General features: G+C 48.3%; 1 protein-coding gene across 1 annotated transcript in view; it reads left to right on the top strand.

The window, feature by feature from the left end:
• PXYLP1 (2-phosphoxylose phosphatase 1) overlaps nt 1-23,190 on the top strand; it is a 396,884-nt gene that overhangs the window by 76,836 nt on the left and 296,858 nt on the right. The window contains exon 2 of the mRNA XM_086943994.1: nt 10,680-10,808. Coding sequence (XP_086800120.1) covers nt 10,730-10,808 — 79 coding nt within the window. The 5' untranslated portion in view covers nt 10,680-10,729. The remainder of the gene's footprint in view (nt 1-10,679; nt 10,809-23,190) is intronic.

A 23,190-nucleotide genomic window follows, 5' to 3' on the forward strand; every position in this document is an offset into this window, starting at 1 on the left:
GCTCAAGATCAGGGCCTTTCCCCAGCAGTAGTTTTTCTCCTTGGCGATAAAGGCAGCGGGGTGGCAATATTGTTGTCCTGTTCTTTTCGGGGGAAAGTGAGATCAAAATGGCAGAAGTCAGGAACCGCCTTATTGTTTATCGCATACGCCTAGGGTCACACACTCTGGTACTGGGTTCCCTATACGCACCAAATGAGGGACAGGAACAGTACTTGCACAGAGCTGTACCAGACACTGTGACAACACAGGATCTGTGAGTCTTGCTCTGGGCGGGTCTTTCAAAATGATCTGGACTGATCAGTCCAAAGACTGGATCAAATGGAACGATCACCGCAGGCAGTGCCCTAAGACCTTAAGAGAGGGGGCTGAAAGATCTATGGTGTGATCTATACCTTCTATTCCCATGCACATAAATCATATGCCCCGATTGGACCGGTTCTAGAGCTGTGCAGATGGCGGTCACTTTGGTCAAGCTAGAACTGCATTTTCTGTCGGATCACTCAGCCCTCTCTTTAGACCTTGCATTAACCTAACAAGACCCTACTACCCAGACCTGGCGGCAGCGGGAGACCCTCCCTCAGAGAGCAGCTGTGGTCCAACTGATAGGAAGGGTGTTGTTGATTATTTGAGGATTAATGGTACCCTGAATACCCCTGTCTCGATTGTCTGGGACGCTCTGAAGGCGGATATTAGAGGGGAGTTTATTGTAATCTTAGCGGCGGTTAATAAAATTAGGAAGGACAATTGAACACATTGCAGCAACAAGTACGGGAGCTGGAACGCATTCATCACCGCACAGGGACCACAAGGGTATGGCGTCAGCTGGAATCTGTCCGGAAACATTTGGCAGGTTGAGGTACCGGGTTTTTATGGACCCGGCGGTGCCAGGGAGAACACCCAAAGACCTCGAGTCCTTCCTGTTTCAGACTACAGAAACACAGAGTCTTCTAGGTGAAGTCAAAGATCGTATTTATTGACTGCAACCAGTAACAGGTATCCTAGAAGTACAACAGCATGTATGTTCTCAGGAGACTGCTCGAATTTACAAAGCCAGCCTTCTCTTTTTATACAAAATAATAAGCTTCAGGCAAACATTCCTTATTTTACAGTTGACCATCCAAATATTTTTACTACAAAGGAAAAAGCAGAGTCATGATGACAAGCCCACATTTCTGTTCGTCCAGCTCATAATTAATTACCCGGCAAGGTCCAGTATTTCCATCAGATATCGACAGACCCCCAATAAAATCGGGCACCTCCTCCTCGTAAAGCAAGTCATAAAGCAAGAAACAGGGACAGGTGTGTGCAAGATTAGGCATAGTTTGTGTGCGATGAAAGGTTTATGACATGTTGTGCCTTGATACTAATCTCATTCGGCCACTGGGAAAGGAACTGCCCGAACAGGTTTGGCTTGAGGCAGTGGAGTCAGCTCGCCCAGGTCACAGAGGAGTCAGCAAAGGTGTACGTGTCCTTCAGATCGAATTCGGCCTTAGTTAGTTGGCTATGTGAGGGCAATCACAAAATGGCTGCCGCTGACAAAATGGAACCCGAGGGTTCAAGACGAAAACTTCGATTTAAGGGTGATTTCGTCACTCGATCATGACGGAAATGCTTATGTATAGTATTTAAGTCATTACCGGTCTGCTAGTACCAAAATCGTTTTGATACGATGATATTTATGACACGAGTGCAGAACTTTGGTACCACAGGGTAGCTGAGTTCAGAATTTTCAGTACCACAAGGTTTGGATCTAGATAGTGAAGAAAATTCCCTACTTCGTCTTAAGCACTAATTTTACATAGGGGGGAACGAATGTGGGAGGGTATTTGGACAACCATAAAAATTCAGAAAAGCAAAAAGCAGTCTTATATAATGGGCTGTTACAAAGACATGGATGGTGGAAGTAACAGAAGTAGTTTGTAGATCAACTGTGTAAAAATTTCACTAATGATGTTATCTGTTTATACAAGTATGTAGTAGTTATATTTAAAAAATGGCATTTAGTGTAATAGTTTTTGTTTTTAAAGACCGATCACTTAAATAAATTGAAATTGAAAATAGTCATGGACGCAACTGAAGTGAGCTGAAATTTCAAATGCTACAACACCTTGGGTTGTTTAATTAAAGCCAATAAATGGAGATGGTGGGAGGATATTGGTGAATAAACTTAGAGTCCAACTTCAGGCTACAACTGTGGACTCCTTGCTGACTAGAGAGGTAGCCCTTGTTGAAGGGTACGGGCCCATGGCTGCAAAGTATGGGGAATTTATGAAGATCTCTACTCCGCACAAACTCGCCTCACATATAATATAGCTCATTACCAGGGAGGGTCAAAAGTGACACGCTTGACTGAATATCAGGTATCCAGACTAGATAGTCTTATTAGAATAACAGAGGTCATATCAGCGATTTCCAGATAGAAACATCTTAAATCGCCTGGTCTGGACAGTTCCCAGGTGACTTTTTTATACGGTTTTCTGCATGTCTATAGCTCTGCTCCTTACTAGGGTTTTTAACTCAATCAAGAGTCCTGCTACGCTCACCCCCACCCCCAAAACACCCCCTTTAAATGACGGAAGCTTCCTTAGTGGTCATAGCGAAACCTAGTACAGACAGGCAGCATTGCAGATATTATCGGCCCATTTCTCTCTTAAATGTTGATGCTACATTTTTTAAGGGTATATTAGCAGCCTGCCTGGCGCCCTTAATGCCTGGACTGGTGGTCCCTGATTAAGGGGGTTTTATTCCTCCTAGACACTGCACAGACAACACAAAACAAATGTGACATCTTTTCAACAAAGCCATTGCCCCCGAAGAGACATTATGCTAATCTCAATCGATGCACAGAAGGCTTTCAACAGTGTTCACTGGCCCTACTTAGCTGAGATGCTGGCTTATTTTGGCCTTGGTGATGCGTTCTGTGTTTGGATTCTTAACCGATGTGGGGACCCTAAGGCCTTGGTTAGAGTCAACTGGAGATATTCTGCCCAATTCCCAATATTACACGGTGTGAGACAGGGCTGCCCTTTGTCACCCCTGTTATTTGTGCTCCATATGGAGCCATTTGCCAAGAGGGTGTGAGGTAAACCAATAATCACAGGCATGTGCTTCTGGGAGGAGGAGTACGTTATTACCCTATATGCAGATGATATAATTGTGTCCCTGGATAATCCCCTAGGGGCCCTCCCGTGTTTTGTGGACAAGGTGAGACAATTTGGGGAGGCATCAGGCTTCCTCATGACTTGCTAAATCACAGGTCCTTGATCTCACAGTCTCACTCCGTGTCAAGGACTACTTGACTCTGAACCACTCGATACAGTGGGCATCGTGATCTATCCCACACTTGGGTATTCAGCTGGCCCCGGCCCTTGAAGGGGTTACCAATCTCAAGTACTAATGGCCTGACTAAGAGAGTAAAGCTGATTTCACACAGGGGCAACTATATCCCTTTTTTTTTTTTTTGCTGGGACGCACCGCCGCCATCAAAATGACGATCCTTCCAAAAATTATTTAAATTTTTCAAACACTCGCCTACAGCCCCCGGCGGGAACTATACAACCTCTAAAAGAAGTGCTACAACTTTTTGTGTGAGCGGGTAGAAGACCTTTGGTCAAACTAGAACACAGCTGTCTTATTATTAGAGACATTGTTGTTTACTCTATTGAAAATTATTTTATACAATCTACAAGGTTCCTGAGCCTTTTACCTTGTTTGTCTGTTATGTGGGTTCATGGATAGGCTTGTATTCCACTATCATTAATTCACATTTTTGTTTTATTTTATTCATTTGCATATTAAAATTGCCCTTATCCGGCTGGATATCGGCTAAAATATGGTACTGATTGAGGCTATATATATATTTTTTTGTAACACCTTTATTGTTATATTCAGGTACATACACGGCTTGCTGCCTACAACCCACCAGGGCCGGCAAAGCAACAGGTCAGACAGTTCCAGCAATTATTCGGACATTGATACACAGCCATTTGCCGTCAACCCTGGGGTACGGCGGCGCATGGGTTCCTAAAAGAAAACATCATAACCACAGTAAGCAGTTGGAACCATGTCAGAGCATTGTGCAGAAGTTCACACCAATGGTGCAGCAGTTCCGTGTAAGCCTTATTCTCAGAAACAAGCAGTGAAGGTGCATTTTTACTAAAGGTCTTTTCAACCTAATGAAAAAAAAGAATCTAAAAAGAAAGAAAATGGAAAAAAGACCTCCCCTAAGGTAAACTCCCCCCCCCCTCCCTCTACATACTAAATCTACTAAAGCACCCCCCCCTCCCCAACTAGGCAACTGGTTCGCTGGCCCACGTGCTGTAAATTGCCACGCTACGCTACACTCTTGTTCCAGTGTCCCTCCGTCTCAGGTGTGACCGCCCTGGAATGTCCTGAGTGTTCCCATACCTCCCCCAATTAGGCGGTCCCGGAATGCCACATCTGCAATCATACGGCGATGTGCCCAAGTATCTGTACTCCACCCGACCACAGCTAGTCCCCGCAGGTCGTCTTCTAACGTCTCCCCCTATGTGTGCTGAGAGGATCCTTAACCAATGTGTAAATTACTGTGCGTCCTCCAGCTCCTCTTGCTGTGTATCCGCAGTGTCCTCCCTAGTATTCCTGAATGTGTTGTATAGACCCCAGAAGTTTTTTGGGCGGCTGGTAGGGGGAAGAAGCTCACTGTAGTGTTCCGATTGGGTGCAGCAGTAGACCATGTCTCTGGCCCATCTTTTCTTGGTTGGCGTTGAACCCCTCATCCAGCACTGTGCTACTGTACATCTTGCCAACAAGAGGCCCATGTCTGTCAATCGTTTGAATGCCACTGGCAATGTCTTTGAATATCCCAGCAGCGCTAAGGCCGGGTCAATGGGAAGTTCGTAGTTCAGTATCTCGCCCAACTCCGCTATCACCGCCACCCAGAACTCATATATCCTGTGGCAACCCCACGCCAAGTGGAGGAAATCGGCAACAGGCGCATGGCATCGCTCACACTCGGGGGATTGCCGAAGGCCGTATCTGTGTAGCCGCTCCGGGGTGTAGTATACCCTCTGCAAGAATTTAAAATGAATCAGTCGGTGACGCCCATTCAAGGACAGCCTTCTAGTGTTAACACAGCAATATTTCCACATGAAGTCATCTATCGTGATCTGTAGGTCACACTGCCAGGCAAGTCGAGCCTTAGAGGGTTCTTGTTGGTAATCTGATAGTTAAATGAGTGTAAGGAGTGGTTATGTACAAAGCCAGATAGGCAGGTTTTTTGAGTACCCCAGTTTTCTAGCATGAATCACCGACTTCAAATAATTTCACATGAAACGTGCAGCGAGGATGCTTCTGCTATTATCGTGGAATGCTTCCAGGATTCTCTCCCGGACAAGGGGAGGAGTTATTCGTTACAGCCTGGGTGCAGAAGGGTAGGGTTGCTGGTACTGTTCTCATGTGGCGAAAAAGGAATGGTTTGGGTGGTTTCCACTGCTTTGATACACTGTCTGTGCACATGGATATCCTATCGGGTGATAGTGCGTTCTGCAAATCTGTATAAGATAACATGGAGATTGAGGCACATGAACAGAGTAAAAAGTGGACTATATGTACAGACAGTGCTAAGGCTTTGAGCCTTTACAGTGTGATGAGCTTGGGGGAACCATGAACCGGCCGTGTGAGGTGAGACTGATTGTCCTACGTGTTCCAGGGCATTCGACATATTGCCTTTCAGGGTCATGTTACTGAAGTGGCTAGAAGCCACTCTGCTAAAATTGACCTCTATAATGTGATGGGCTAGTAATAAAGTGCATCATCTTGCCATACGCTAGTCTGGTGATACCACTAACAAAAGTGCCCTGTCTCTTATTGTATGTATAACCTTCCATGGCATTTAGTATCATGAGGTGAAAAGTTACTGTACTGTGATTGCAGAATGTGTATAGAGCTTCACATCCCTGAAGAGGCCGGTGGACCAGTTTCTGCCAGTTTATGTTGCAAGGATGCTGGTTATAGTATCTCCTAAATGGGATATGGTAAACTAGGCACACAAGGCTCAAAGACCTGTGTCAAACACTTATGATGCTAAGAACACTCTGCCCTTACCTGTTGGGGGCGGTGACGATCACGGTGCCCTTTACAGGGGCAAGAGTGACAGCACCCGCAGCTGTGCTGCAGACAAGGAGATGTGGCACCCGCACGAGTAATTCAGGTAGCTATAGATGCCAGCAGCGGGGGCCACCCCGGTGCTGCCTGTCACCTGCAGCTTCCCACCGGGCAGCGTGCAGAACTTGTAGGTGTCTGCCCTCTCTGCCCGGGCTGCCAGGGAGCTGTTAACCTGCACCACAAAGTCAGCCGCCCGGCCCCAGATTATCCGCCGCAGCAGCAGCAGCTCCAGCACAGCCTCGGTCTGCGTGGCCTCAGCCGCCTGGGGCATCAGGTGCACCAGGGGCAAACTCCATGCCCGCGGCGGCTGCCGCCAGTGCCAGCAGGGCATGGGCAAAGATGAGGAAACTGCGCATCTTCCTCGGACTGAGCGGTCTCACTTGCACCAACCACCACAATCCTGATTACCGCCGGTGCAGGACGCCCCGAACAGAGCCGTATTGGCAAGAAGTTTACACTAAATCGATCTAGACCATTTTACAAGAGGGTAGCGCCACCTAGCAGCATTCTCGTTACCAGCCGCTTGGACCGGGGCTTCAAGGCACTCCGAGCTGAACAGCTGCAACAGGCTCTGGGACCTGAAGCTGTGGAGGTCCCTGGAGTTACAAAGTTAAGCCTCATCCTTTATCTATGGCGGCTTGTGATTGGATGTGGCAAGCAAAGTATGGGCTGCCTCTGAGAAGTGTGATCCGATTGACTCCAGAGACAGGCTTTAAGCTCACCGTTTGAAGGATAAACTGTGCTTCTGAGGATGTGTTAATTCCTTTTATTAAATTGTTGCAAAACTTAACTTCGTCCCTTCCTCGTGCACAAAGTATATAATAAACTGTCTTAACTACACTTCTTAAACATATGGTAAGGAACGCGAATGGCACCCGGTACTCTGATGCAATACCAAATGCAAACTTATTCAAAATCCACTTAGAGTTTTGCCAGGTGGTACGGCTGGTACACTGAGCGCACACATAAGAAGTGACGGTCTGCTCGGAAAGTAAAAGCGCGTTATGCCCGTTGTGCCTGCTGCATCACAGACTAACACACGCCTCCTTGAGATTAGAAATAGCCTCATGACAGACCTAAAGCAAACAATCCTGTCCGGATGGGCCGTCCGAAAAGGAGACAGGGCGGCAACAAAAAAACCTCATTTTCAATGGCTTGTGGTTTGCGGGCTGCGCGGTTTTGCAAGGACGCTATTTTGTACCTTGTAACTCTCGGGGCTGCCCTGCTGCTGCGGTTGTCCTCGTGGTAGGCGCCCACGTGGGACGTGCACGTGGTGCCTTGGCGGGGCTTGCTGGGTTTGCTTGTGTGCTTCCTAGAGAGGCAGGAGATTGGGAACGCGCACGCGCGACAGGCTCCGATCGCTTTCCTGAGCGTGCGCGTGACAGCCTCCTGTCTCCTGGGAAGCAGACCAGGCAACTATAGTATCGCGCCTGCGCGGTTACATATGGCTTCGCCATATGCATCGCAGGCGCGAGACCTAAAAAATTGAAACGCCTTCTGTTTCCTGTGTGGCACATGTGTCAACCAATGCCTTGACCTACGATTCTAACAAAGGCCACCAGTAGTAAAGCTTAAGGAGTTTACATGTCTTGGTAACCCACAAGTGCCCACGATGTGCAGCCATGATTATATATCCCTCCTTAAAGTTTCCGGTGGCACAAACAACTCATGACGCATAGTCATGTTATTAACTACAGGTAACTCATCAGCCACCAGAAAAAATTCTTTAGGTCCCCAGCCAATTTCCTGCCTTCAGGCCAACCTTAAGTTATGAACCTCTTGACCTGACTGAGCTTGGAATCCTTGGCGTAAGCTTCCCGTCTCGCATGTTCGCACACTGGTGCACATGCTGAGTGTCGGGTTTCTGACAAAAGTTGAAAGGTAACGGACACTCTTCTCCATCCTGTTCCGTTCCGAGAGAAGCTGTGGTATAAAGTTGGTATGGATCGCCTTTGGGCTGCATGAGGTGTTACCCAGCAACAGCAGATATTTAATTTTACTGATAGATTATAATTCCAAGTGGCTATATCCAACATTCTATGATTCCCAAAACAGTGGGAATGTCATCAGATTCCTGGAACAAATCTTTGCGGTTGAGGGTTCACCTAGAATAATTGTGACAGACAATGATGCACATTTTTTGTCACATAAGATGCGCGCATTTCTTGATCCCAACGATGTGCAGCATCTGAATGTTGCTTTGTATTCCCCTTCTTCCATTGGGTTAGCTAAAAGGGCAAATAGGATTGTGAAGGAGAGAATGCAAATGGCACTTTCATCGAATCACAAGGTACAAGAATTTGTCAAGTGTCAAGATTTGGAATTACAACATTGCACCACATAGCACCACTGAAGTTCCTCCTTTTACACTGTTAAGGGAAGGAAAGGTGCACACAAGTGTGTTTCTGGGATGATTGAAGTGCAAAAGCACGAGGAAGAAGGTTGTGTGCAGTGATGACTCAGTGAGAGTACGTGTTACAGAAGTGGAGGGCTATAAAGGAAAGGTTTGATGCTGGAAAAACGTTCAAAGGTACAGATGTCTGTGTTGATGAATTAATGTTGATAAAAAACAAATCCCCGGTGTGTAACGAAAGGTTTGTAAAAATTCTCCCCCCCCCCTCACAGACCATGAGTGTGGAAAAAGGGTCATCTCTTCTTGGTGACAAGAGGTGGTGGAACAAGAGGAGTGTTGTTCATCTTTCTGATGTACAGGCAATGTTCTGAAGATGAGGTGAGCCAGTGTGATTGGCCTGAATGGCTGCAAATCTCAGTTTTCATCTCCTTTAAGGGAGCCCTCTGCAGTTGCTGATGAAACATGCCTAGTTGATGCCGTTGAGCAGATGTTTTCGCACAGAAGCTACAAGGCTGTAGGGTGTCGCCAAAGAAAGACACCTTGCAGGTTCAATGATTATGTGCTGCTCCAATACTGGTGTTGCTTTCTGCAGACTTACCGCCTTGCATTTATAGTAATTGATAGTATCCTTTATTCTTGTGTTTTAAGTGTTGCTTTGTTTTTGCAAATGTAATGCCTGCTTCTGTCAAACGTATGCAATGCATCTAATGAGTGCTGTAGTTTAATAAATTATGTTTTGCCATTCTTGATAAAAAAAAAAGGAAGGGAAATATTGTAAGAGTTAAGATCTCCGTGTTGCTTTGGAGCACGAGGATCCTTATTGTGTTATGAAGGGTTTTCCACATTCAGTCGTGGGGTCAGTTGTCGGTGGCTGCTCGCAGCGCTGGACGCTACTGTTCGGGGGTGTATGGAAATGGGGAATAAACCTGTTTAACTACTTCTTTGTCGAACCCATCTCTTCACCGGGGCACTTCTGTAATACGGCCCCAGGTGAGCAAAGTTAGCAAGTGCTGAAACTTAGCAGCTCTTGGGAACTGTAGTCGTGTTTCTACAAAATAGTGTTTGCATTTTTACTCCTCCGTGATATTTTTAAAATCCTGTACCCTTAATGGCTGAGATTTGTATTGCTAAGAGAAAACTGTGGTCTCGGTTAATCCTGTTCTCGGGTCAAGTGGATGTAAAATAATAGGTATGTTTCACTCAACAGAATGGTTCTCATTTCCCAAGCATGTCCATTTTATTTGTTCACAAGCAATAGATACTACACTGCAAGTTTGATATGGAGGCGTTGTGTTTGTTGTTCTGTCCCAAAATTAGCTCAGCAATAATGTTTGTACCTGATGGAAGAAAGACTCCGAATTCCAAAACGGTGTGCCCTGCATTACATATGTGAATGTAGGTGGGGGGATAATTTTAGATAGCACTTCTTTTTACCCAGCAGTGACGGTGAGGGTTGGGGGTGAGTATCTCTTTGAATTTTGTAGCCACACACTGAGATTAAATGAGTAGAAAACTTCAAGCTCCTTCTCTTGAAATCATCCCTGTTCCAGAACTACATTGTTCATTTGTCTGTAGAATGTTGGATGTAAGAGTTAGAGCTAGGATCTTAGAGACAAGTGATACAAGTTTAGGAAGGTGAATGTGTTTGTCATCTCTCACCTACCTATGTAACCTTTATTTTTTAAGTCTGCCAGTAATCAGGCTTTTCGTAGATGGAAGGGTTAAAGGAATTTGAAAGTGGTCAGAGCAACTGACAAAGACATCATTAGCAACTGAACGTGCTCCCATTGTGGGAAGATCAAATATGGCGCCCTTGTTTCTCATAAGCTTGTTCCTTACTAGATGTTTTCCATTTGCCCTTTAGAAAATATGCGGTGTACTGCACTTATAGTAAGCTAAAGCCATGTGTATAATTTCTCATAGTTTGATTGTATTCACGTACTATTCGTGGGTTCATCCACGAAATGGAAGCGATTTCTAAGATAAAACAGCCAATGAATTATGCTTCCGGGTGCCGGGGCTGGGCGAAAGAGACACTGCTGGTCTGGTGGAGCTCAAAATCGAGCTAATCTGAAGTATTGTTTCCATCAAACGTCCCCGCTCGCCCCTTGTCCACATTACCATCAGCCCCCGGAGCAGCATGTACTCATGTTGAACCTTTTCTGATTTCCATTAATCGCAGGAAAGGCCGACACCTGCGGATGAAAACATGAAAAGGAAGTAGAAGGAAGAATGCTTTTCCGAAACCGGTTCCTGTTCCTGCTGGCCTTGGCTGCCCTGCTGGCCTTCTTGAGCCTCAGTCTGCAGTTCTGTGAGTACTGTGCATTTCAGAAAGTATTTATGTACCAGTATACATGTGATCTTTGCTTTTGGTAACTACTGTATTGAAGGGGAAACGACCTACCTTAAGCATAAAGGTGGGACACTTCTCTTTCGCTTTCATGAATGTTCTAAACTAAGCAAGCATTAACGAAGCCAATTGTGTTGACTTTTGCACAGTAAAAAGTTTTTCTCAAGCCTTAATGAAATGCAGCGCACAGGTAGTACAGCTGCAGCAGTAATGTATCCTTCCTTCACATACTACATGGGCAGCAGTAGTGCAAGCTTTGGACACGCGCAACGTGGGTACAGTCCGTGTATCACGTGGAATCGGAGTGTAAGCTTCACTCACACAAAGACTATATGGAGCAATTGCATTACCTCATGTCGGGGGAGCAAGAGGCTGGGGTTAGGGGCTGGAAAGTGCCAAAGGTAAAGGAGCCTGGAAACGCAGCGGGGTGAGCGATTGGGAGGGGCGAGTGGCATGCGGACAAGTTAAGGAAGGGGAGTAGGTGAAGGTGGCTGGGAGGCGCAGTGGTGCCACTGGGGCAAGATCAGATGCAGGAAGGCGCAGTGTTCCAGGACTGAGACTTGTCCTTCAAGAGTGGGGGTTGTGGGCAGCACAGGGTGGCATTCTATAAACAGTGGCACATGGAAGGTATTGAAGCTTGAGTGGTATTGACTGGAAGGCTCATGGGGCACAGGCAAGGAAACACCAGAAGACACGGACTAGGGTCGCACCTAAGGGAAGCACACCATGGCCCGTCCTGCCGTCATAGGGACCCCTGGCCGGGGGAAGCCTTCATCTGTCTCCAGCCGAGAAGGGAGCCACGAGGACGCGAGGCTGGTGCACGGTAGTTGCATGCACCATAAGGTTGAGGGCCGCAGTGCACGGATGCGACCAACCTAGGTGCTGGTGTGGTTTGCTCATCACAAGACCCTCCCACACCTTTTTTCAATCTTGTTCGCCTGCTTCGATGCCCTTACCAGCAGCCTCCCAGGCCACCACTGCCAAGGGCCATAATGCCACAACGTTAGTACCCTAGCAGGTAAAAACAAAACCTGCACTCACCCCAACCCATGCTGATGCTACCTCACCCAGCTTCAATAAGTCAAAGTGCATAATCGGCAGCATACACATGTTGCTTGAAACAAAACAGACTTTAATCTACTGCCAATTTCTCTCTGTGGGGTGGTGAGAGCTAGATCACCTAACCAACTGCTTCAGTGGGGAAAATCATACATAGTGGCTGCTGCAAGTGTCCCTCTACTCCAATAAGTAAGTCACATCTGTGGGAAATGAAAAAACACTCCACTAAATTGAACGATCACCACAAACGCAACCATAAACCGGTAACCCTGAATAAATCCAAGAACTCTCCAGGAAGCCCCGCACTGCCCCCGACAGATCTAATGGGAGCTCGATCTGCCTTGTATACAGTACATGACACCAATACCATGGAGAGGGACAAAGAGTATGCATCGTCCATTTTCAAGCCTGCAAAACCCAATACCAGACAGCAACTGATCCACGTATCGTATGCTTAAGGAAAACACATAACACATTGAGTAGCCCATTGTGCTCTAAGTCAGGTTTGGGGTCGCCGCCACTGGCAGCGGCTGCAGTAGCACCTAATAGGAACCCTCATGTATTCACCACGGTTGCTGACATTTCTTTACCTCCTTCCCTTACGCCCACCCCATCAGAAGAACATGCCATCCTAGAATAATCCACTAACAGAGAAAATGTGCAAACTGACTCGATCCGTAGCAATGATGAGTTAATTCCTGTCGGGATGTCGGGCCCGGAATATGAATACGATCATACTGACATAACAGCGAACTCCTTTAATAATTCAATGCCACTGGAACAACTGCAGTGAAGGTGAGGGGGAGAGAACATGCTCCCGGAAATTCCCATTGCACGCGGAAAGCCTGCATTATGGGTAATTTGTTCTTGATTGCATTTGTTCTGGGCATCAGTTGGGTGCTAGCACAACATAATCTTGAACTCAAGGGAAGGGTTTTGAAGCAAGACATTTGCTAATCTTCTTGTGATCAGTAACCGGGAAGCATTAACTTCCATAAAAAAAAGAAAACAAATCACTACACCAAGCTTAGAGGTGAACACTGTGCCATTCAGACAAGCACTGGAAGCATCTGTGGAAGAGGAGGAATGTGAATTTGTTTAACGTCCTGTTTTATGGTCCTATTTGTTGTAATGCCAAAGAAATCGTTTGCTTCGCCTCAATCATTAACTGCCTGCTAGTATCATATATTACCTCCTACCTAAAACTGCCATCGTCAATTAGATGCTTCTCATTTTGGGTGTAAGAAAACACAAATCTGCAACATGTATGCTTTCGTTTTATGGAACAATTTAAGGTTCAGAAGTTAATGAAAGATAATGGTGCTGCATTTACAGTTACCTTTGCAGTTGTTATTTTATCTGAAAGTGTGTCTCGCATTCCACTGCTCCCTGTACTGCTACTTACAACCAAACGACACACTCGTACACCATGCCTGCACAGCAATTAGCAATGACCTCATCCACATCTCATCCACATCTCATCCACATCTCATTCACTAACATACACAGACACTCCCCAAACATCAATACTTAGGCTTCACCTAATCTACTTTTGTTGTAATCGGGGACGCACCTTTTCCTCAAATATCCTTTTCTCTAGTATTGGATCTTTAATAGATGCCCATTGCTTGAATGATTACCCGTCGTCGAGGTGGGAGTCCCAAAGTATCTTTTGAAACAATAGAAACCGCGCACATAGCTTATAATTGCTACAAGACATTGCTTTGATTTGCTTATCCACATCATTATAAAGAAACAAACTCCAGCCAATCAGGCAACAGCACCCTCTAGATCACTCCCTACAGAAGAATCTTCCCTTAGATGTTCTACTACACATCATGTGAAGGGAGTCTCCCTGAGCTCTGCTTAGTTTTTCAGCATTTAACCAAATGGTGAGTAATCCAAAGCCAACTTTACTCTTCTATGTACCCGAGACTGACAATAAAATGTCAGAATCATCTTAAAAACGACTTTTCAGATCCTGAGGGACCTGTGCAAAAAAGAGGCTACACTGAGGATCCACACAAGGGGTGTATCTATTGCCTTCATCCTGCCCACAAGGTAAAAGACTGTAAGATCTGTTGAATATTTTTTTTCCAAAACTCTTAAAGATAAAGAGGAGAGGCTTTTATTTTTTTAAATTATTTTTGTTAATTTTTATTATTCATTTTTCATGTATTGCAGTAACATGAGTACAGATGCAATGTAGCGTTTTGTATAGCATTCTTAAATCACAGTGCATAGTAATATAATATTTATTTATATCCTGATCCTGTGTCAACTTCACGACATTTAGATTCTCCTTACATCCCTCACCCCAGTCCATTGCACCCAGTTCATCCCGCAATCCCCCATATTGTAACAGTGGGTACACATTATCCTGTATCCTGACTGATATTGGCATAAAGGTTATGGGAGTGACTTTCCATCTTACCTATGTATTTAGTTTGTCTATTATCTGAAATGTTTTTTACATTGGTATGCTCGTTGGTTGTAGTGGCTTATTCAGGAGATAGGTTTTAAAGGGGTCCCATATGTCCTTCGGTCTGGATGCTAATGTAAGTAGTTCTGCATATATCAGCGTTTGTTCTTGTTAAAATATTAAATCTTGGAGCCATTCCATAAACTTGGGAGCCCCGCCCCCACCCGCAGGCACTCTTCTTTTAGCCAGAAGAAATCCCTGCGCTACATATTTCCTATATGCTATTTCAATTTCTTAGGTGCATCCTAATACGGCTGTGAGGGGAGAAGCTGTTAACGGAGATTTTTATCGTTTAAGTCATTGCGTTGAACACGTGTTGCCAATACACTCTTTTTTTTTTTTGGTGTAAGACATTTATTATGAAAAAAGGGACATAATGTTACACTGCGTCACGCCAACAACCCGGAGGCAGGCCGCTATAAAGTTTACACAACATCCAATTTAGGAAAGCAGTTAGTTGTAACATAACTTTATGGAACTCCGAGCTCCCAGCAGGGTTTACAGTATTGCAATGAAGTGTACGTGAGCGATGTAACCTTAGCACGGTTAGTGATCTTACTTTTTTCAGTGCAGTAGATAGACGACCATAACAGGAGATGTGGAAGCTGTCCCGGGGCAATCAGCAGGCCCCGGCTCTAGAATCAGCAAGTGAGACACATACATCTAGCAGCACTGTTTTCGCCCAACCTTCCCCAACAAAACAGAAAAGGAAAGAAAGGAAACGTAAACAACGTAACATTGGTGCAATCACAGCAATTCAACCACGCAGTGCCCCACACTTTGACGGGGCCGCGCGTATCTGCGCCCAGTGGCTATCGGCGGGTAATGATCTTTGGCAGTGGTGGAGGTGTGGCAGGCAACGAGCATACCTGGTGGAGGTGGAGGGGGGGGGGACGCAGGGGGAGAAGGGAGATATCAAAGCAGGACAAGAGGCTGGGACAAGTGGTCCAAGGGGAGGTAAAAAGGACAACAGCACGCGCCGCTAGTGCAAAGTCAAAGAGGGACAGCAGGGCAAGCGTGGTCCACGGCCAGGGCAAGGCAGTGCCAGATGGGATCAACAGTGCCAAAACAATTCAAGTTCGCACATCAACCAATCAGCCCATATCATCCGAAACACCCACATCAGGCGATCCTCCAGAGACGTCCGAACCCGCCCGTTCTCTCGTCCATTGTAGAAATGGCTCCCAAATGTCATGCGGTCTAGAGGCAGTGGGCATGGTCTCCCAGTAGTGGGTAAGTTGTGCGTGCCCATAAGTGACATCCCCGATCCACCCAGTGAACAATGGTAGCGCCTTCCTGCCCCAGTGTAGTGCAATCTGTCGTTTAGCATAAAGGAGGAGGAGTGCATGTAATTTTCTCTCGCAAGGTTCAGTGTCCTTGACGTAGCCCAACAGGCCCAGGAGTGGCGACGGCGTGTCGTTCCTGCCTAAGATTTGGTTGATAGCTGTAAAGACATCTGTCCAGTAGTCGGTCAGTTTGGGACAGCTCCATGCCACATGTATGAAGGATGCATCCTCCCTTCCGCACTTCCAGCAGGACGCATCCGTGCGGATGCCCATGCGATGAAGTAGCATCGGTGTCCGGTAGTATCGATGTAAGAATTTAAAGTGAATGAGCCGCAACCGGTAGTTCGGGGACAGTGCCGTTAACTGTTTACAGCAGTACTCCCACATTTCGTCAGTGAGAGGAACTTCCAGGTCTGCAGCCCAAGCAACTTTGGCTGTGGCCACAGTGACTGGGGCCTGCTCTTGCATGCAGTTGTAGAGTCTCGATACCAATTTTTTGGGAGAGGGTTTCGACAGCAGGTTCTGTAGGGCATCCAGAGCCTGCGGTTCCTCCGGGAAGTGGGGTCCCAACTGTTTGCAAGATTCCCTAAGGGAGTGGTACAGCAGCGTATCCGCAAAAGACTCAGGTTGGTCCTCAACACCTGCGCGCAACTCAATGAAGGTGCCTTCAGGGTATAAATCGGCGAATGTGTGTAGCCTTTTCTCTCGGAGCGTGAGAACGTCGCCTCTGGCAGCTAAACAGGGCAGCATCGGGTTCCCTCGCAGTGGGACGGCAGGCGCGTACAGGGAGGAGAGGCCAGCTCTTCTCTGCAGTTCTCGCCAGGTCCAGCGTACCATTTCTACGGTGTCTACCTCCACTGAAGGGCGGGTGACTTTCCCATATAGGGCCACGCGCAAAGGCAATGGGGCTAGCGCAGCCAATTCCACCGCTACGTGCGGTTGGTAGGGGGTGGGGAAGGCCCAAAAATGCAGAAACTGCGCCTGTGCACACAGAGAGTATAGCTTCAAGTCGGGGGCCCCGAGGCCCCCTTGCCGAAGTGGAGTGTGAGCAGGTCCCAGGAGACCCTCGCCTGTCCTCCAGCCCAGACCAGTTTCAACAACAACGAGCGCACACGCGTATGGAAGTGCGATGTCATGGGCAGCGGGAGGTTCACAAACAGGTACAGAAATTTGGGTAGAATCACCATTTTTGCTAACGCTATTCGTGCAACCAGGGACAAAGGCAATTTGTTCCAAATTTCAACCTTCCCTTCCAACCAATCCACTGCCCTCCCAAAGTTCAGGGACCACAGCTCCTGCACATCCCGACTGATCCATATCCCCAGGTACTTAACAGCCTCAGTCTCCCAACGTATAGGGTAGTCTGCAGGTGGCCGACTAGTCTCATCCGTCAGTGGGAAAGCTACGGACTTAGACCAATTGATGGATATTCCCGCTAGGCCCTCGAACCTCACAAACTCACGGAGCAGCGGGTTCATGTTGTCTTTGGGGTTGACAATGTACAAAGTTACATCGTCAGCATATAACGAGATCAATAAGCTCCGCGAGCTAAACCCGATGCCCCTCGCAGTGTGGTGTTGTCGTATCCGAGCCGCAAGCGGCTCCATCGCGATAGCGAAGAGGAGGGGGGACAGCGGGCACCCTTGCCTGGTTCCTCTAGTGATATCAAAAGATCCAGAGATCAGGCCGTTTACGCTCACTCTGGCTCTGGGTCCAGTGTACAGCAGTTTGATCAGGGTCATGAAATTGCGACTGAAGCCCATTCTTTCCAGCACTTTAAATAAATACGGCCATTCCAAAGAGTCAAACGCTTTGGTCGCGTCCTAGAACACCACCGCCGCCTGCACAGATGGGTGTAGGTAGTGAAGGACAGAGAAAATAGTTCGGAGGTTATGGGACGTGGCTCTCCCGGGGATAAATCCGGACTGGTCAGGCAGAGCAATAATCGGCAACATCGGTTGCAGCTTGTCCGCGATTATTTTAGCATATATTTTAGCATCTACATTGATGAGGGAGAGGGGCCTATAGGAGTCTAGGAGCATCTCATCTTTGTCAGGTTTTAAAAGAGTGATTATTAAGGCTTTGTGCATGGAATCTGGCAGGGAGTTTAATTCAAGGGCCTCCACAAACACGGAGTGAAGTTTCGGCGCCAGTTCATCTACATAAGTTTTGTAAAAGGACGTTGTTAGGCCATCAGGGCCAGGGGCTTTGTTTGCCGCATGCTTTTTATCACCTGGGCAATGTCCTGGACGGTAACAGGCAGGTCCATGTACTGCCTGTGGTTGCTGTTAAACCAAACTAATGCAATGGAGTCAAGGGCGCTGTCTAAGGAGGCCGGGGCAGGGGTTGTTTGGAGGCGTATAGGGACGCATAAAAGTCAGCGAAGGCGCGCAATACAGCCTCTTGGCCTACGGCTAAAGACCCCTCCTTGTCATATATAGAGTGGATGTAGTGTGAATGTGCACGAGAGTCTATCAGCCTGGCAAGTGTTCTGCTGGGCCTGTCTCCCTCTCCGTATCTGCGGGCCTCAGCTTGTCTCCCCAGAAACCGCACCTCTCGCTCCGCCTCCTCCTGAAAGGCAAGTAGTTTCGTCTTGATATCACCTGCAATTGCTAATGTCGGGCCTAAGCTAAAGGCCGCGTCTAGCCCTCGTAACTCTCCCTCCAGTTTAGCCAGGGTGTCACGAATCGTTCGCAGCACACCCGCCTGTCGCGCTATGCACTGGCCCCTTATCACTGCCTTAAAGGCGTCCCATTCAACAGCTTCTGATGTGACGGAACCTGCATTTTCAGCAAAGTATTTAACAATGTCCTCTCATCTCCTCAACGAATACCTGGTCCGTGAGTGCGTGCGGGGGTAATCGCCATGTGAATGCTCTGTTAATGGTGTCAGGAAGGCGTAGCTCAAGTTCACAAGGGGAGTGGTCCGAAAGGGACCTAGCCTGTATTTCGACCCTTGTCACCCATGTCGCAACCTCAGGAGATACTAACCAGAAATCCAATCTGGACCAAGCCGCTTTGTGGCACGTGTAACAAGTCCCCATTCTCACATCTGGGTGACGAACTCTCCACACATCCGACAACAATCCCTCACTCATCACATCAAGGACTGCCTGGCGCGCACGGGCATGCATAGGTCTACTCACACCTCGTCTGTCCATGTCATCATCCAGCACAACATTAAAATCTCCACCTAGCACCACTGTTGAACAGTCAAGCAGCGCGATCTGCGCCCATACGGCCCTAAAGAAGTCCGGGTCATCCACATTAGGACCGTAAACAGCGGCCAGCACGATGGGTCGCCCCTGCAGGGAGCCATGCAAGATCACTTATCTGCCATCCACATCTTGCACGTGAGCACGTTCCCGCCAGTCCAGCCCCCTGCGCACAAGAATAGCCACCCCTCTTGCATAGTTAGAGTAAACGGCAGAATACACCTGGGACCATCTGGAGTTCTTCAATCTGGGCGAAGGGGTTGTATTAATATGCGTCTCTTGCAAAAAGCAAACGTCAACATTATGTCTGGCCAATGTGCCATGCATCAATCGGGCTTTTCTGTAGTCCCCGAGGCCTCTAATGTTCCAGGTCCAAAGTTTAATCCCTCCCATATCTGAAGTACTGCAATATCAGGACCATCCACGTCCCAGCCCGTCCCCCACATCCACAATGAACACCACATCCCCTTGCCACTAATCGCGCGCATGAAAGTGAAAATATAGCAGCAGGCTCTATGCACCATGTCAGAACAAAAAACAACAGATCAACAAACCCCCCCCATTCCCCTCCACCCTCAGCAACCTCCCAATTAGGTCGTGAAATACCCCATAGTAAGGCACACAAGGTCTAACCTAAAACCAACAGCGAACACAGCGGGAGGCACCCCATGGGGCGTGGTGTGCCCAGCGAACAGCCCCGTGTGAACGGGGTGGCTACAATTAGGGATAAGGTTCCATGAGTTCTGCGAATCCCCCACCTCGGGGTTCCTTAGTCTTACCGCCTCCAAAATGTCCATAGTTAGTAGGGCACCATGAATCTCAGCCGGAAGACCTGAGGCAGGACACGGCCCCACCCAGCTCGTTCCTAGGGAGCTTGTAACAGCAGCGATCGTAATGAATCCGCGCCAACCCATGTAATGCATAAGGTGGCAAACCCACGATGTCACAGCACCCACACCAGACCACCATTTAGTCATTGTCACTTAGCTGTTCCGTCGTGTCCTCATGTCTGGGCGATTTTCTCCTGGTCCCCGCTCCGCCGATGTGTTTGGCGAACTTGAGCGCCGACTTTGCATCCGTGAAAAAGTGGGTGGTGTTGTCATGCAGTACCTTCAACTTTGCCGGGTATAGCAGGGAGTACGGCACGCCTGCCTGTAGCAGTAGTTTCTTCGCCGGCAGGAATTCCTTACGAGCCGCTTGCACCAGGGGGGTGAAGTCCGGATAAAAGGAAATGTTATTCCCTTTGTGGGTGATTTTGCCCTTCTCCCTCGCCAGTCGTAAGACCAAGTCTCTGTCCTGGTAGTTGATCAGTTTAGCGAGGATGGGCCGAGGTGTAGCCCCTGGCGGTGGCCTCTTCCCTAGCGATCGATGCGCTCTCTCGACCGTGAAGACTGAGGATAGGTGTGGGTCGAAAAGTTCATGCAAGAGGTCCGCCACATATGTCTCCATCTTGTCGATGTTTGTTGTCTCCGGAATTTCCGTTATGCGTATATTGGATCTGCGGGAACGTGCTTCCAAATCGTCCGACTTGGCCCGCAAAATGTCTATCTCTCGCTCCAGAGATGTGATATGCTGCTTGGCTTGCTGCTGGAATTCACAGCATTCAGTCTGCCTGTTTTCTAAGCAGTCCAGCCGAGTCTCATGCACGTCCACCTTGGACTTCACGGATTCCAGTTGCGCAGACATGGCGTCAAGTTTGGTATCGATACTTTTCAGGCTGGATCTCACCTCCATGATTAGCGCCCCAAAGTCAATATCGGCCGGCAACCCCTGAGACGACGCCATGTCGCCTCCCGTTTCTGTAGTAGGGTTCTTCGGAGGACGCTTGTTATCAAAGCTGATCTTGGGTTGTTTGGCTTCGTTTTTCCCCATCGCGGCGGCTGGATCTTAGCAATGGGTGGTGCAGAAACGCAGTGATCCCAGTGCGTTTTAGATGCGTCGACCCGTGTGATTCAGGGGTTGTATAGGTAGTCCCGGGGAACTCGGATTTGCAGCCTGGTATCCAGGTCCTAGTGGCGTGTTTGCTCTCCCCACGCGATGTCTGTAGCGTGCCAGGCAGGCGAACCTCGAGTCTCAAAATGGCGGGCTGATTTCGCGGGTTATTGCAGCTGCGCCGTGACCAACAAGGCGGCATGGTAGGTGATCAGTATATATTTTCAGGGCTGGAGCCCCACAGTCTTATGGCAGGACAGGTAGTGCGCCGGTTACATTAGCAAGGTGCACCGATTTCTTCCAGGCGGAGTTGTGAGGGCATAAGGACGCCAGCAGGGGCCCTGCCGCGCGTATCACTGCTCGCCGCACCTCGCCCGCCTCCGCCAGTGGTCGTAGCGGGGCAGGACCGAGTGCTCACCTGGTTGCCTCAGGTCCGGCCGCCTTGCGTTTTCTCCGCGATGGTGTCGGGCCCGGCTTCCGCTGCACAGGTGAAACCGCCGTCAGGCGAGGGATCTGGCCATCTACTTCGTCCAATCCGACCACAGGTCCATTGATCGGCCCCCGGGCTCCGTAGGGGTCCGCCGAGGAGCGTCTAAAGCTTCGGCGCCGCCGCCAGCAAGTTTTCGCGCCTCCGATCGCCGGGCGTCTAGAGGCCTCCAAAGCCTCGGGCTGTAGTGCGCCGCGCCGCCCAGGGATAAGCACTTCCGCCCAGCGCCAGGTCGGGCTGACCGGCCGGCAGAGTTTTGAATGGCTCCGGTTCCCAGATCGCTGCTGCGGTATGTCCCAGATTTACACTCCGGAACTATGGAGGTGCCCTCTGTCAAACCCCGAGGGAGCGGGGGCTCGCAGGTGCCAGGAACAGGATTACGAAAGGATTAATCGTTGTAGCCGGCGGAGCTCACTCAACGAGCGGCCATCTCGCAGCTCGGCTTAGCCACGCCCCCCGTTGCCAATACACTCTTGACCGGTGTAATAAGTCTGCCAGTTCACTACTGCTCCAGTTACATTTATTATTATCTTGCAGATGGAATGTGTGCATCTTTACTGGTGTGTATTATATGTGGTGGAGGATTTTATAACTAATAATGCGTAGTCTGCTTCTGGCTGGGAGTTTTCCAGTCTGCAAATAACTATACTCCCATTGTTTGTCCAGTAGACTGACTCCTAATTCTGCTTCACATTGCGCATGTTATCCTATCTGGTTTTGCACCAGTGAGGTTTGCAGATTATGATATAAGAGAGAGACAGTGTGTGTGGGCTCAGTGGATTGCCGTAGATTGTGTAACTGGTAGGGGTGGGCGGGATTTGAGTAGTCGCGCTACGCAAAGTTCTGCGAAACAGTAAAAAACTCTGCGAACATGTAGAAATTCCACAAACACACGGAATTGTTTGTTGGCGATGCTTTTTTCCTGTTTTCGATCGCTGTTTACGTGCTCGGGGAGAAACATCTCGCGAACACGCATTTTGAGAACGCAAACCCGCATTTTGAGAACGCGAACAAGCAAAAACACTGCTGAACACTGATGCTCTGCCCAGCGAGCAGCAAAGACAGGAGTATTATGAGGGCAGAAGTGTATCTCTTGTAATAGCGCAATTTGAATGTTGTGCCTGTCTAAGTAGGCTAAGACGTGTTTACACTTGAGCGATTGCCAAGGTCATTCAAGGTCAGGGAGTGAAGTTTTGGAGGGTACACAGGTTCTGTCACGGTATCAGGAAGACGAACCAGTTGTGAGGAGAAAGCATCCGTTCTAAAGATGGTTTGTGACAGCCGCTCAAATATTCTTCCATCTGCCCTATATTCGTACTTTAAGGTACTCCTGTGATTCCTATGTTGTGCCTAGAGCACGCTTCTAAATCCTCATTTTTTGATGCAAATATTTCCAGCAGGCATCGGTGCTAATTGTTCCTTTCTGCCGTATGATGTATCCTCTAGTTCAGATATTCTGTGTTCTACCTTCGTGATATGGGTATCGTGCTTTTCAAGTTTGTTTGCAGTGAAGTCCATTCGGGCTGACCTAGTCAATTTTAGTCTCTATAGAGGTGAGACTTTGCTTCATGGTGAGCAGGAAATTGATACTTGTATAGCTCACTACTCACCCGCAAGGGTCTCAAGGCGCTTGTACGAATACCGCTGTGGAACCCATCCTGGCTTTCCCTGTGAGGCGTCCACTCCTGGGCACCCCCAAGGTGGAGGCCAGGCATCCTTAGCGTTGTGGGGGCCGTTGTGGAGATTAAGCAAGCTATTGCCCAGAGTTGCAGAGTGGGACTCCATGATTGGAATAGGCACCGAGGCGAGAATTATCAGGTCCGTGGAATTTTTGAGCCCAAGACCCGCCGAGGCGGGGAATTGAACCCTGGTCCCGGGCTAGA

This window comes from Lissotriton vulgaris, chromosome 11 (genome assembly GCF_964263255.1).
Source record: "Lissotriton vulgaris chromosome 11, aLisVul1.2, whole genome shotgun sequence".
Taxonomy (NCBI): Eukaryota; Metazoa; Chordata; class Amphibia; order Caudata; family Salamandridae; genus Lissotriton; species Lissotriton vulgaris.